The following is a 15,168-nucleotide window of genomic DNA, read 5'->3' as shown; positions in this document are numbered from 1 at the left end:
CACATAACCCCTCTATAAAATCACAATCGTTTTTTGTTTAGTATGGTTTTTACACTTCAGTTTTTGTAAAAATTAAACAACAAATAACTTGTTAATAAGTGAGCTTCAGAGGTGTTGGTCTGCAAATTTTGTTACCTCTGGACAGAGCCAGGCTAACTGTTTCCCCCTTTTTCCAGGGGGAAACAGTTAGCCTGCTAAGCTAATCAAATGCTTGCTGTAGAATCATATTTACCGTACAAACAAGAGAGCGGTATTAACTTATCTAACTCTCAGCAAGAAAGGGAATAAGTATATTTCCCATGTCGAACTATTCCCTGAGGAATACTTGCGTCTGATTGATTAAAACTGTAGAATAGGACATCTCAGACATAGTTCTGGTGAACCATTTTAAACTATAGCTGTGGTCAGTTAGTAATGTCTATTGTATTAGCAGTGGACGACTTGCCTATATGAGCTGTTTTTGTTCCGTAATTCTAAATTTCAAGTTGTAAGGGGTAAGTACGTATGAAAAAATTCTGAAATAATAAGACGTAAATGTCTAAAAAGCGAAACCTTTTGTCTCTACACGTCCTATTTTAAAGTCTGTCCTCACAACTACAGTAATACAAGTATGAATACACAAACACATTAGCTTTTGTAAACACAAATACACAAACCTGTGTGTGCACACAGACATCAATACACACACAGTGTACAGAACTTACAGTTCTAGACGAACACCATACACATGTCAATAGGGTTAGTGATACAGACCTGACTTAAGCACAGGGTTTCCAGAGAGCAGCACTTTGAGAGAAAGAGAGTTGCTCAGTCCCGTAGCATAGCAAAGCAACAACTACAACGCGCACACCAGTGAGATCATACACACACAAAAACTAAGCTAATGCAAACTTACACACAGCACCCCGGCGAGAGGAAACAACGAACAGGAAAAGCGAGAAACAAGAAGGCAGTCGGAAAGAAGAGCAAAGACCAAAAAAGAGACACTGAGTGAGGAAATACAGAGAGGAAAGGAAGGAATAGAATAGAATAGAATCCTTTATTGTCCCCTAGGGGCCACAAAAAGTTGTAGTAGCATCCACAAAATATAGGACAGACATCATACAAAGGTGACAAGAGAAGAAGAAGAACAATATACAATATCCACAGTGTTCGGTAGTAAGAGGGCAAATATACAAGATTACAGTACAGCGGAGGGAGGTGTGTGTCTATGTGTGTGTGTGTGTGTATGTGTGTGTGTGAGATGGAGGGGCCGGGGCAGGAGGAGATGGGTAGAGGGGGGGATTTCTAAATTACAGGGTCTGTACAACAAAGAGTCCTGTGAGAAGGAGGGAGGAGAAGAGGAGGAGGAGGGAGAAGGCTCTACCTCTGTTAGCGGAGTTGTCAATTGCTGCAAGAGAGGAGAACAAAAAAAGAGAAAAAGGCATTCAGGTTGCAGTTTTTGGTGCTGGTAAAAGAGCAAAAGAAAACAGTCATTTAAGTCTATTATTGAACTCTAAAAAAAAAAAAAGACTTCAAAAAAGACTGTAGAAACCAGCCAATGAATGAGATCACTTCATCATTCCTTCAACACAAGTAGATCAATTCAAATTTCAAAAAATCAAGTCAAACCTTTTCACTACAAAAAAACATGTTTTTGTATCGTAACTAATCATCAAATGCTGAGGAAAACATGAAGATAAATCGAGGGAGGGAGAAAGCAGTATCATCGCTGCCGTCATCTCCTGACACTAACCTCTTTTGAGGGATACTAGGAAGGTCTTGCTATCTTTTCCGTGCTCATTGGAGACCTCACAGGTCACCCCGTTCTTCATGACCTCGGCCGTGGATTGAAGGGTAACGGTGCTCACCACCTTGTTGCCTTCCACTGATACCGACTGGCAGGAGTGAAGGGTGAGGGGAAGAGTGAGGAGGACAAAAAAAAAGACCTCATTGTTTCTTGTCTATATTTTGAATGCATTGTTACATATTTATATTGTGAAAGCAAATACTTTTGCACTATAATGATGTTATAATCCATTAGTCATGCCTTGATTTTCAATCATACACCTCAATCAGCTCTTAAAACATGGCCAGTTGCACAGGTTGAAATATCTCTCATCTTTTATCTTGCATACATCACTGTTTTCTTCTGGAATGACCCAGTTTTTTAGAAGCATCATTAAAGTTTTATCTTATTCAATCAACTTTATGTAATATTTCAATTATGAAGCAGTATTCCCCCTTTAAAAAAGTTTCTTTAAAACTGTTTCTTGTGGGATTTTCTTTTCAACTATATCACATCAATATGAAATATTAGAATAAAATATTACTTTCCATAGCCCCATGAGCTGTTTCTTTCCCTCCTTTTTCTATTGCTTTTGAAGTTTAACTACCAGTCTACCAAGGAGAAGATCTTCAGATGTTTTGAAAAAGGGTGTCTCAAACTTCACATATTGACCCAAATGAAATCAGTAATAGTGATAGCTCTGTTTGTTTGGCATACATATTCAACTCTGTTTTTATAGTTTTACTCGTGCAATCACTTCTAAGAAAGCAGTGATGGCTTCTATTTCCTTTTGTTAACTAAGGGATTCCTGTGCACTAGGGAAGACGTAATTGTCTGATGTATTTTTGTATGAACTTCAATACATGGCTGTGATTTCAAATTTGTACCTCTTTTCCTGAGGGCTTCCAAGTGAACTGAGGGGCAGGGAAGCCGTAAGCCGAGCACTTCAGAGTTACCATGTCTCCTTCCTTTTCCACCTCTCCAGCAGCTGGAGTCTCGATCATCGGCTTTCCTGGAGAGGGAATGGGAAAGCGAGTTAACATTTCCTACTAACAGTGTAGAAAAAACCCCCAACACGTACGCAGACTAATCTGGTTCCATCTTATACTGAAACTAATCAACGGAGTGGGAAGCAACATCATCTCTCAGCTGCTTCCACCTTTTATAAAACCTCCTTCCTCTAACTAAAACAATACCCAGCCCACACTAACACTGGCCATTGTCATTATCCTGTGTGTTTGCAGTGGTGGTGGTGTGGGTGAAAAGATTTGATGCTTTGAATAGAGTATGTAAAGCCTCATATATTGTCCAGCTTCTAAGCAGCAGGCTTCTCATGTCTAAAAGTTGCTGTCAGAGGAGGAAGTTGAGTAAATTTAGTAGAGGAAACACATAACTGCATATGTTTGTACATTGAAATATGACGACACAGATGCTGATGTGATTATCTAAACAGCTTTTTCTCAGGTAGTCAGTACATGCAGTAAATGCATGTTTCTATGTTTATATGTATGGTATGTATGTAGGTAAGTGAATTACCTTTGACAGTGAGGTTGACGCTGAACTCGGCTGTCAGTCCTGACACAGATGGCACGGCTCCAACACACATGTACTCCCCAGCTTTATCATAGGAAACGTCTTGTATTGACAGAGTGCCGTTCTGAGAGAGTACCTTAGAGCCCTGGAGGAAAACAAACACCCAGAAATAAAAACAATTGGACTCACACTACCAGCCTTTTATTCTTTCTTTTTACTCTCTGTGTGTGAATATGAGAGTAGGACAGCATTGTGAATATCTAGTTTGAATGCACGCTGTTATGCTGGGAAAGCAAAAGAAGGACCTTCACACACACTGTTCCAAAGCACAGTGATAAGAGATCAAAGTCAGTCCTCAACGATGAAACTGTTTCTCGCAATTCTTCTCAGCCTCTTCTCATAGCAATCCTTCTTTCTAAGATCAAACACGTTTTCTACCCACAAAACCAGCAGTCGGTGAGTTTCTATCACACCAGGGAGACACAACAATAGATACACAAGCTCGACAACAGGCCAGACATCGGAGAAACACTGTGCACATGACAAGTGGAGGGCCAGGGCTGAAAACCAAAATACCAAAACCAAAAAAAAATGGCAACACACTGATTTGTGGTTTTACAGTATCAGAGTGTGAACTGCTTCAAATAGACTATAAGAGTAAGCAAATCCTCTTTTCTTTGGTATGTTTACTGTAGAAAACAAAGTCAAAATATGGCATGATGTACATTGTTTGTAACAGAAAAGAGACACCAGAAGTAGTGCTTCTCCTGGCTACACACAAATTATGAATTGTTTTAATTATCAATGACCCTCAGCTGTTGCTACTCTAGCTTGTCTACATTTTAACTCAGACAGTTTTAAAAGTTTAACTCACATAATTACTATAAAACTAAAAATATGCAGTACAAAACAAAATGTACTGCATTTGGCTGTCTCCTGCACAGGTGGATGTCTAACTTATCTTAGACTAACTAAAAAAATCAAAGGATTTGCAGTTATATGCTTAATTATTAAATGAGTCATTAGATAGACAAAATGTGTCTTGTTGCTGTTTTTTCTCATTCACAAACCAGAAGCAGCTTCTGCTCTCCAGTTGCTGCCATTGGACACAACACAATGCAGCCAGTATAGCAGAATCACAACTGTCTTTAAAGGGAGCAGATCCAACAGCTACAGTGTTGTATGGCAGCTGCAAACTAAGTAAGTTCTGTATCACATTATGAAAATGTTGTCTTATGCAATAAAAAAATTAAAAAACTGTTGTCCTGAAAAAAAGACTGCATCAAAGCTCAACCAGAATCACAAAATATCCAAATATGGAGACCCAGGCGAGACTGAATTCTTGGAGTAAAGTTCAAAATCCCCTAGCCAGTGTTGTTAATACATAATAATGTCAGGTTTGTATTTTTACAAACTTACTCTTACTTACTCTTATCTAGGAATGCTCTGAAAGAATTCTGTGGACAGATGAGTAAAAGACCAAAGACAGACATCCATTTTCCATTAACATGCAAGGAGAATGGAAGGCAAGTTGAGAGAGTGATGGAGCACACCTTTTTCCAGTGAACTGTATGCTGAGCAGACGCCTTGGTCTTACACTGCCACTCCACCTTGTCTCCAAGCATGACAACTTGAGGTTTGATCGGGGTCACGCTCACTGGGTCAATGTCTGACAGAGAGAGAGGCGAAGAAGAGAAGGCAATTCAGAGGAGAGGACGACACACGAAACCTAAAGAAGTGCCACTTAAAATCAAACAGTTCCTGATCGCTTAAACAACCATGTAATAAGGCTCTTAAGGCGGCCGTACTAGGCAGAATATTTAATTTTTTTTAAGTACAAAGCTAATGCACTTACTCTGAAGTTAAGCCCATTTCGAAGCCCAAGTTAAATGTATTCCATGCTATTTCTAGGCTATCTCCACTTAATGTGTGTGATAAGATCAAATTAAGGAGTGTGGTTAGGATAACATTAAAGTAACAGATGAACTGTGAAAAATTGAATTGGGTATCGCCCGGCTGAAAGGATTCCATTAAAGCTCATTCCTTTCTAACCCTTTTAATTCTATGATTTACTGATGAAAAGAATGGCTTACTGCAAGGGCGAAACTACACAAACAGAAGATAAATTGTTCCTGTGAGTGTGTCTTTGGGTTACTCACAGTGGACACTCAGGTTGATCTTTCCACTCAGATCAGCATCGATGTTATCGAAATCTAGAGCGTTGCACATGTACACGCCAGCATCTGTGCGTTTGATAGATTTCAGCGTCAGGAGACCACCCTGACCACTGAGGAGTTTGCCCTGGAGGTGGAAGAAGAGGTATGGGCAGAGAGAGAGAGAGAATCAAGATTTAGTGAGAGTAACTTTTTTTTTTTTAAAGAAGTGGGGTACATAGAGTAAAAGAATAACAATTCTCTCTCAAACAAACATGCACGTGAAATTCAAACGCACATCTTTCGTGAAGTCAAACTCAGGCTGAGGGTTTCCATCAGTTTCACACTTCATAGTGACAACATCGCCCTCTTTGACTGGATCAGTGTTGAGCAGGGTAAATGTTGCGGTCTCTGAAGGATCTAGATGGACAAGAACAGACATGGAACAGGTGAAAATTCCTCCTTTTGGATACATTTACACTGTTATATGGTATATCATTGCAATGCATTCCAGAGAGGATGTTTTACTTTCCCAGTGCCTCCTCTTTCCTTTCCTCATCATATCTCTTTAGCTGAAAATTACATTACATGGTGTTTGTGCCTACAGATTTTAAAATGGGCCCAGGAAGTGAAGACATAACACTATGAGCTGTTTGTTGACAATGCTTTGTACATAAATAAATAAATAGATTTTAAAAACAAAGAGATCTTCAAACTATTTGTGGAACAAATGTCAAAACTGAGAAGCCACACCACATACTCGTGGCATTAAATTTGAGCTGCAACTATTTGCTATTTTACTCAATTTTTAAGCATTTGCTACTTCTGGTTTCTCAAATGTGAGGATTTGATTCTTTTCTTTGTCATACACGATGGTAAACTGAATGTCTTTGTATTTATGACTGTGGGTCACAAAACAAGACAAAGGAAGATGGCACCATGGGTCGGGGGGAATTATAATAAGGATTTGTTCACTATTGTCTGACAATTTATAGATGAAACAATTAATTGAGAAAATAATCGGCAGATTAATTGACAATGAAAACAATTATAGTTGCAGCCCTACATTAAATAACATGTCATGTTATACAACTGGTATATGTGTTTTACATTCTTGTATGATCACAGCTCATTGACCAGTAAAGTAAAAAAACAGAACAACTAACACACAATGGCATAAATCTTGACTCCTTTTTTTCTTCAATCCTACATTTGTCCGGTCTTGATCATTTTCACTTAGTGCAGCAGGGGTTTGGCACACTGGTCTGATAAGAAACTATTCTCTGATAATGAAGCAGTTAGCTTGCAGAGCTAAAGCAAAGTTCAGAAATCATAAAGTGTAATCGCTGCCATTTTAATGCGATATTGAGAAAACTGACATATGATTAAAATGTTTCATTCAAAATACTATTACTAATTCAAATGTACCTCCAGCAATTCCTCCAGAACATCTAAGGGGAACTGAAGGACAACTGGTTGAAGACCTTCGTTAATAAGGTAATTGGATAGAGTCACCCCACCCCCTTCCCTCACAGTTCACTCACAGTTGAGGTTGATGGTGGTGCTGTCAGACTTCTTCTGTTTAATCTGGCCTTCTGGCATGCTGTACTCCACGGTGCACTGGAAGACAGAGTCCTTGTCTGCTTTGGTGGGCTGCATGTACAGGGTGCTCTTGATGGTGTAGAGACCTGAGGCCTCCTTCACTACCGAGGGAATCATGTAGGTCTCTGACAGAGAGGAGGGACGGAAGAAGGAAGGAGAGACATTTGTTAAGCTGAGTGCATTCGATTGATTTACTAACCAGATCAATTAATGGAATGACTGCAGAGAGTGTGCAGATTATCCTCTGCTTTATACGGTATGTTAAATAAGACTATGTTTTCAATCAGGACATTGTTTATACTTTCTCTTCATTCTAACAATCAGAGGACACCTACTCTCTTTCCTGTCCTTGACCTCGGGTAGGGGCTGGTCATCTTTGAACCAGATTATTCTTGGTTGAGGATGCCCGTTCATTGTCACACAGCTGCCGATCTGATACACATGTTCAAATACATGCACAAAAGGAAGGATAAGTGTCATGAAATGCAGTGTTAGGAAAAATGCACTCGCACACAGGATACACACACACACACACACGTAGAAAACTGCACACACACCTCAGAGCTGGAAGTCTCTCCCACAGAAATAGCCTGGCTTGATGGCTTTTTGAGTTCTGGCTTCTCCGGAGCAACTGAGACAGAAAAATATGGGAGGGGGAGGATACATTATTAAATCATTATGATTCACTGGAAGGAAAACCTTTAACTTTAACCCTGAGATACAAACACACACAAACTCCACTACCATATAAGCAGTCCCACCCACATGCCTGCTGACCTTGTTAATTAAGTTGAGCAGTAAATATCCTGCTTCGCATGATTCCACTGAGGCCTGGTTCACATGAGCTGATAAGGGTCAAATCACAAAAAAAAAATCTCCACACTCCGCCTCTCTCTGGCTAACACACACAACCACGGGTGTGAGTGTTCCCTCTTGTTTCTCTGCTTTATTCCCCAGCTCCACCTGTTCACATGCAAGGTCATGCTATCAGTCCCTGCAGCTGCCGACTGCTTATGAAAATAAACAGTAAATGGGTATTTCTCTCACCATCTCGCTCACCCAGTTGTTTGACTTTAGTTTTCAGTAGTTTTTGTTACGCTGCTCACAAAACTGCTGAAGCACGTTTTTTTTTTTTATAGGCATTCCCTTTCCACATACTGTGTAATGCAGGTGGCCATACTTTATGTAAGCACAGTTTGAGAAATTGTTCATAAGTCATAAGTAGGTTTCTTTCCCTCTGAACTCTCCTTTACTGCCTATTATTAGATGTAAGACAGCAGAAAAAAATACAGAGAAATGGTGGCAGGATTGTTTTCACTCTGTTATAGCGTGTTTTGCTTAGCAGACACACGGTTTACTTTCTACTATAGGCCTCACTAGAGAGAGAAACCAGGCTATCACTGGTACAGCTCAACCCTCGGGAGACCTCATAACTCACTCCTATTAAGTTAAGGCAGGACAGACACAATATAACTCATCCCCCATTGAGTCAAGTGGTCAAACATGGACGAAGAATAATTGCTGATTTGTGAGACAGGGTGTTTTCTTATGGCTGTGAGCACTAAGTGCATTTAAAAAGACCATTGTCAAATAGCACTTCATTGAGGCATTGTGAAACACTGTGCTCTTCACAACAGCCTAGCCCATTCACGATTAATAGCTTATTTTATGAGACTGCTTTAAACCTCGGTGCATCAGAGAACATAAATGTTAATGGATAACTTCATCTTAAGTAAAGAAAGTTCTGTGTGACTATTCTCCCAACTTTAAATTCTCCCTATTAAGAGTGATTGATCCGCACAATCCAAAATGCAAATGAATCCTATTCATTTCGGTGAGGCCACTAAACGTTAAAAGTATGATTGATGTCTGCTCAGGGGTTGCTGTGGGAGGGGCAAGGACACAGCGGCCTGTACCCTGGTCAGCCCTCGGCGCCTTGGTGATAAATTCGGACCGTTATTAAGATGAGATATATGAGACATGACAGGTGTGATTGAACTATTCATCAATTGTGTCAAGAGTGATTAGATTGTGGTTAATTGACCTCTGGGGAATCAAAGGAAACTAGTAACCCCAGGCATTGAAAAAAGCTCCCAAGTCCTGCACATGATGAAAAAATATTAGCAGAAGTCTGCTCTATTCTTGACAAATGTAGACAATTGTGACAGATAAAACCTCATGATACTATATTTTTATAAAATAAGGTTTTGCATAGTGTTTTGTGCAAAATGCAATCAGCAAAATGCATTACATGCATTAAGTGCAATTAAGCCTCTTCTAAATGAAAGTAGTATGCGTGAACACACATGCAGATCTCATTAATGCCGCAAACCTTTAGCAGCACTGATAGCAACAAACCAAGTCATAAATTCCAGACATCAACAACTGGGAAAGTGAGTAGGGGGTGAGAGGGCAGAGTGGTTGCTTTAAAAAGGTCATGTTGAGGTCCTATAAAAGGCCAAAGGCCACTGGCTGACTCACAGAAGACTTTGAGCATAGTGGCAGCATCTTTGACACCAGCGGGGCCAGCAGTGACCTGGCAGAAGAAGACGAGCTCATCGGAGGGTTGAACAGAGGTGATGGTCAAGGTGAAGTCCTCTCCAAAGGTGACCCGGCCAGACAGAAGGGTGCCCTCATCGCTTTTTCCCTCGCCACCCTCGGAGCGGAAAGCCACACGCCTCCTGGTTCCCTGCTCCTCCTGCATGGACAGATGGAAAAAAGAAGATAAGGGAAGAGGGCAAGAGAAACATGAGGAATAATCGAAGAAGCCACGATCTCAAATCAAATCTAAAAATAAAAATTTTGACAGTGCCATATTTGAATATGAAAGAATATCAATATCTGGATATTACTTACAATGTACCACTCAACAATAGTGTTGCTTGATGGCGGCGAGACAGTATATGTGCAGGGCAGTTTGGCAGTGCCATCTTTCAACACCTCCACTTTAGGGTTCACATTCACAGTCACAGCCCCACTGCATACTGTAGAGAAAAACACACAAACAACGTTAGAAAGAAGAATGTAATTAAAGACACAAGCAATAGGAAGCAATTTAAAAGACTTGTGTGTACCCGTGTGTATCATGAGGAAAAACTGCTAGAAATAAAAATAACTCAAAAACATAATATTAAATAGTTGGACATGTCTTATATATGTAGTGGCTACCTGCGCAAGTTAGACAACTAAAGTAAATATGTACAACTTAAAGTAAGATCTAATGGTCTAATTGACAACACTGCATTATGACGTGAAAGGCTGGTATTGCATGATAGTAATGGTGATGTTCAACACTGGATTTTCTAAAGTTAAATACTGTACTTTGCCTCTCAAAGAAGGACAGGAGGAAATGAGGAGACCGCGAAGACAGAAGGAAAGACAAATAATAAAACTACAACTTGTCTCTTTGGTATTAGATTGAAAGCCTGTGGGTTTGTTTAATACCCTCAGAACTTCAAACACCGCGTTATGAGAACCAGGGACAGTCTTATGGCATCCATGTGGGACTTTATCAGCACTGGAGCACGCCTTTTCCTGCAATGCCTTGAGCTGTTCGCACTCATCACTCCTCACACACACACATCACATACACAAGTGGCAACGAGAGGCCTTGGTTTGTGATTACCCCACGTTTTTAAGGACAGCGCCTCCCTCACTGGAAACACATGTAGTGTACACAGACACACATTCATGCATGCAATGTACACCCACACAATACAGCAAACGGATGCACAGTTGTAAAGTTCCAGAGATGACAACTGACACCGGAGTGATGCCAGAGGGTAATCGCATGGACCACACATGTATACATACACACAGGCTTATACTGTATCTCACCCTTGACACAGAATACCGCAAATTCTCTACAGCAAAGAATTCTTTTTTTCAGAGCCGAAAAACAGGTGGAGTCCCGACATATTAAAGGAATACTCCACCAAAAATATATGGGATTAGATGCATATCTTCAAATTTCTGTTCAGAATTATAAATCAGCAGTTAAGTTAGTGATTTGTTAGCAAAAGGTTTGTTTTGGAGGTTTATGTGTATATATTTTGATATTTTTTCTGTCATGACTCTGGGTGTCTGTTAGAGTATTTTGTAGCTTCTTTAATCCAAACAAACTACATTCAACCATTCTCCACAAAGGAGCAAGCTACCAACTTTTCAAAGCCACCTCTTAAGTCCACTAGAGTTTTCCCTTAAAGGTGAATGAAAAGTGTTAAAATCTGTTAAGGGACACCGAGGGGAGCTGGAAGGTCCTTGTGACCGGCGCTGTCAGTGTTCTCCATTCAGTAGAAACATTAGGATGCGCACAGTGTCCCAGATCTCAATGGGAGAGTACCCAGCTAGGGCATGGGCTGGACCTGAACTGGTTCCTGTGGGGATAGGGAACACCATAGCTCTCTCTACATCTAACAATAGAGAAACTATGTCACAAGCAGATTGCATTACAGAGATGGAGGGAAAGGATGGAGAATTGGATGAAGTGATGGAGCTCCATTTCTGCTAATGAACTGCAGTGCAGTGCATACAGTGTCATAAATCATCATAAATCGTATAGGAGAGGGAGTGTGTGTTGTGAGTGTGTAGAAAGACATGACAACTGCAAAGAAAAGGACAATGTTGTTTTAAGGAGCTGGGGTTAAACTGCCAAATGCATTTTCCAATCTTTGACTATCAAATAAATAAAGTAAGTAATCAACATATGGACTGCATATTTCATAGTAAATTAGTAAATTAGTAATCATGCAATTTAGTATGCATGTGCCTACATGAAAGATAGTGCTTGCCAAGCATACTTAGCTGATTATGGGAATGGAGCCATATTTACTGTATGATAAAATACTTTCATATAAAAACTACAAATAGAAAAATGTGTATGCATTGTAAATAATATATGCATCAGTGAATTGCTACAGTAAACAACCACTCAACAACATTCCCCAAAAACCTAAACACAGAGTTGAGTATCATTAAAAGCAAGAAATCTAGACTCAACTTAATATTCACATTCTGAACATACATGTTACTAATGAACAACACAGCCCTGTATTCTGTATAATAACATAAATGAATGATATCATCCATTACTGGACTACAAAATCTACACTTGAATAATTTATTTTGTTGTGAGAGTGGGGAGGATGGACTTCTGGGAATCATAGTTGTTTGACAGGCTAGTTTTAATAACAGGGCAGAGAAATGCAGACAGGGGATGATGAAAGAGTGTTTGCTCAAAATGTCTTAAAGATGAGATGAGAGGAGCTGAGGCATGGCCTCCTTGTTATCGCTCCACTGCGAGGATGAAAAGGAGGGAAAGAAGGAAGGAAGGAAGGAAGGAAGGTGAAAATAAGAAGGCAGAAGGCACTTATAGAGGAAATAATAGGGAGAGCTGTCAAAAATACACACTGAGGTCGCTCATCGATGTGTGCGTGCATGTATATCGGAAAAAAGAGCTTGTATGTGTGACATTCCAACAGGCAGAGTCAGACGTTATGATTCACCACGACCCAGGAAGCACACAGGGTCAAAGTTCATTCAAGCGTTGACATTTGATGAAAAGATCTCATGTCTCTTTCCCCCGCTGTATTCTTTCACTTCCTCTTACTTTACTTTTTCACTTCCCATGGCTCTTTTTTATGCCGCTTTTTCTTTTCGTCATGTCCTTTTTTTCTTGCTCACTTCATCCCTATGCAACATCCCTTCCTCTCACTCTCTGAATATTTTGTTCAGTAGCTCTCAAGTGAACCAACATTAGTTTTACAAACCGAGTCTCATGTTCTAAATTTGTAAGAGGGATGTAGCCTGAACGAAAATCCTCCTCTGTTTCTGCGCCAACACAAACAGCAAGCCAGACAAGCAAATGTCCAAGAATGTGTGAGTAAACGATGAGCTGTGCTTTTAGGCAGCACTCAGGATTTAAGAGTCCTGTTAAGTGGTGCATGGGAAAAATACACACTCTTACACATACCACATTAAATCAAGTGACTTACTGGCACATGCATAGAGAGCCAGAGTCTTAACTCGGTTACTCAACTAATTTGGTTTTTGAAAAACACACGTTAACTCCAAGGTAAGCTTTTAAACTCTGTGAGAAATTCATTTGAGCACACTGGAGAAGTTACTCCAACATTACTGGTTACCATAGCAATGTCAGCATCTGAGTCTGTAGGTTTTTACTGTCTGCGCAAACCTGTGAATGGCTACATATTTATGTAAACATAATGCAAGTATAAGAAAAAAAAACAATCGATAAGGGGAGAGGTGGCTAGTGTCTGCACCTTTTCATACTCTCTGGTAAATTACTGTATCTATAACATTAGAGGAATATTCTGTTACTTAGCAAAATGAATGAATAACATGGTATCAATGGCGTATGAAAAAAAATCTAATAAAAAGACAAAACTAGGTAACAAACAATATGAAAATAAAAGACAAAATGTTGAATAACAAAGTTTTTTGCTTTTTATTCCAAGGCCTGCAGATTTTTATATTTCAAAAGATGACTAACAAAAGAAATATTAGCTTAGCGCAGCTGATTGTGTTTCAAATGTGTAATCGTGATTTCATCTGTTGTCTACTGATTCTTAGTTGTGCAAGTGACACAATACTGATGACATTCACTTTCCACAGACGCAGCTATGAGTTATTCTTGTGTCTTATTTTGTGCACGTTTTTCAGAAATTTGCCAGACATAATGGAAAATAATAACAATTGCTGAACCCTAGCTTTTAATGCTGCTACAAGTTTCTATTTTATCTTTTATGAGATAATAATAGTCACATACTATCAGTCAAGACTGTCTAAAGCACAGGATGATGATCTGAGGATGTTTGGATGTTTTGGTGTCTGTGTTCTTATCAGTTAAATGGTATCTGACCGTATGACAGACCCAGTAGCTGGGTGGCTAATGAGAGGCTGGTTAAGCAATGTTACAGGCTGTAAATGTAAAGTATGTCAACAGAGTCCCTCTCTATCTCTGATTTTTATTTATTTTTTGTCTCACTCCCACTCTTTTCTCTCTCTCACACACATCTATTGGTGTCATCCACAATATGTTTTTGGTCCAAAGTGATCAATCAGGCCGCTGTTCTGTGTTTCACACATGAGGCAGCTGGACAGACAGAGCAGGGCAATTAAAGCATAATTAGGGAGTCCTCTGTCCAGTCTGAGCCTGGAGCAGCGCTTGTGTATTTAGAGACACAGGCTGTTGGCTGTCACTGTGTATGTGTATGTGTGTGTGTATGTGTGTGTGTGTGCGTGTTTGAGTGAGTGAGAGAGAGAAAGAAAGAAAAAGAGAGAGGGGGGCGGGGGGTGTTGGAGTGGGCGACTAGCTGCATGGGGGTCTCGTTAGCTGACGCAGGCCAGATAATCGGATTTAGCCAAAGAGAGAGAAAGTGTGTGTGAGGTGGTGTGTGATGGGGTGTGTGACTGGGTAGAAAGACAGATGGGAACGAGACGGTCAGGCTGTGACCTGTATGCACTCGCACGCACGCACACACACACATACACTCTTCCAGTATATCTATTATGCATGTGATATTTATGAGCAAATGAACCACCCCAAAAAGCTATGGTTAAGTACAGTGTGTGTAAAAAAAAAAAAAAAAAAAAAAAAAGATCGAAGTCTGCAGTCAAAAGCAGCATGGCAGAGTGGAGGAGACCCAGAGAGTTGTGTCAGTCCCACATCTACTGAAAAGTTAATGTGAAACCATCTTCAATACTCTCTCTGTGTCTGTCTCCTTGCGCCTTTTTCATTTACTCTTCTCTCTGCCTTTTTCATTTCCCTTTCACTCTTTCTCTCTCTCTCTCTCACACACACACACACACACACACACACACACACACACATACACACATACACAAGCGGGTGCCCCCTCATTATGAAAAGAACCAGCTGGATCCTCTCTCCTGTCCTCTTTTCCTCTCTTGTTCTCCCCTCACCTACTGTCGTATTCTGGACATCAAACCAGGAGCCTCTTTCTCTCTCCGACTCTCCTCTTTTTATCCCCTATTCTCAAAGAGCATTTTTTAATACCCAGTGCACAAACTCGCTCGTGTGTCTGCGCATGTGTGTGTGTTTGAAAGAAAGGAAGAGAAACAGGAGAAAGA

The 15,168-nt window shown here is 40.1% G+C and overlaps 1 protein-coding gene across 1 annotated transcript in view; it reads right to left on the bottom strand.

Annotated features, from left to right (window-relative positions):
* The window catches only part of bcam (basal cell adhesion molecule (Lutheran blood group)), a 52,472-nt gene that overhangs the window by 6,714 nt on the left and 30,590 nt on the right, over positions 1 to 15,168 (bottom strand). The window contains exons 2-13 of the mRNA XM_067600982.1: positions 9,913 to 10,040; positions 9,538 to 9,754; positions 7,614 to 7,687; positions 7,392 to 7,488; positions 6,999 to 7,181; positions 5,753 to 5,874; positions 5,461 to 5,602; positions 4,855 to 4,970; positions 3,305 to 3,446; positions 2,656 to 2,780; positions 1,736 to 1,877; positions 1,367 to 1,390 (exon numbers count right to left, since the gene is read on the bottom strand). Of these exons, the coding sequence (XP_067457083.1) occupies positions 1,367 to 1,390; positions 1,736 to 1,877; positions 2,656 to 2,780; positions 3,305 to 3,446; positions 4,855 to 4,970; positions 5,461 to 5,602; positions 5,753 to 5,874; positions 6,999 to 7,181; positions 7,392 to 7,488; positions 7,614 to 7,687; positions 9,538 to 9,754; positions 9,913 to 10,040 (1,512 nt within the window). The remainder of the gene's footprint in view (positions 1 to 1,366; positions 1,391 to 1,735; positions 1,878 to 2,655; positions 2,781 to 3,304; positions 3,447 to 4,854; positions 4,971 to 5,460; positions 5,603 to 5,752; positions 5,875 to 6,998; positions 7,182 to 7,391; positions 7,489 to 7,613; positions 7,688 to 9,537; positions 9,755 to 9,912; positions 10,041 to 15,168) is intronic.

The sequence above is a fragment of the Thunnus thynnus genome, chromosome 10, assembly GCF_963924715.1.
Source record: "Thunnus thynnus chromosome 10, fThuThy2.1, whole genome shotgun sequence".
Classification (NCBI taxonomy): domain Eukaryota; kingdom Metazoa; phylum Chordata; class Actinopteri; order Scombriformes; family Scombridae; genus Thunnus; species Thunnus thynnus.
This window is presented reverse-complemented; position numbering and strand designations above follow the sequence as displayed.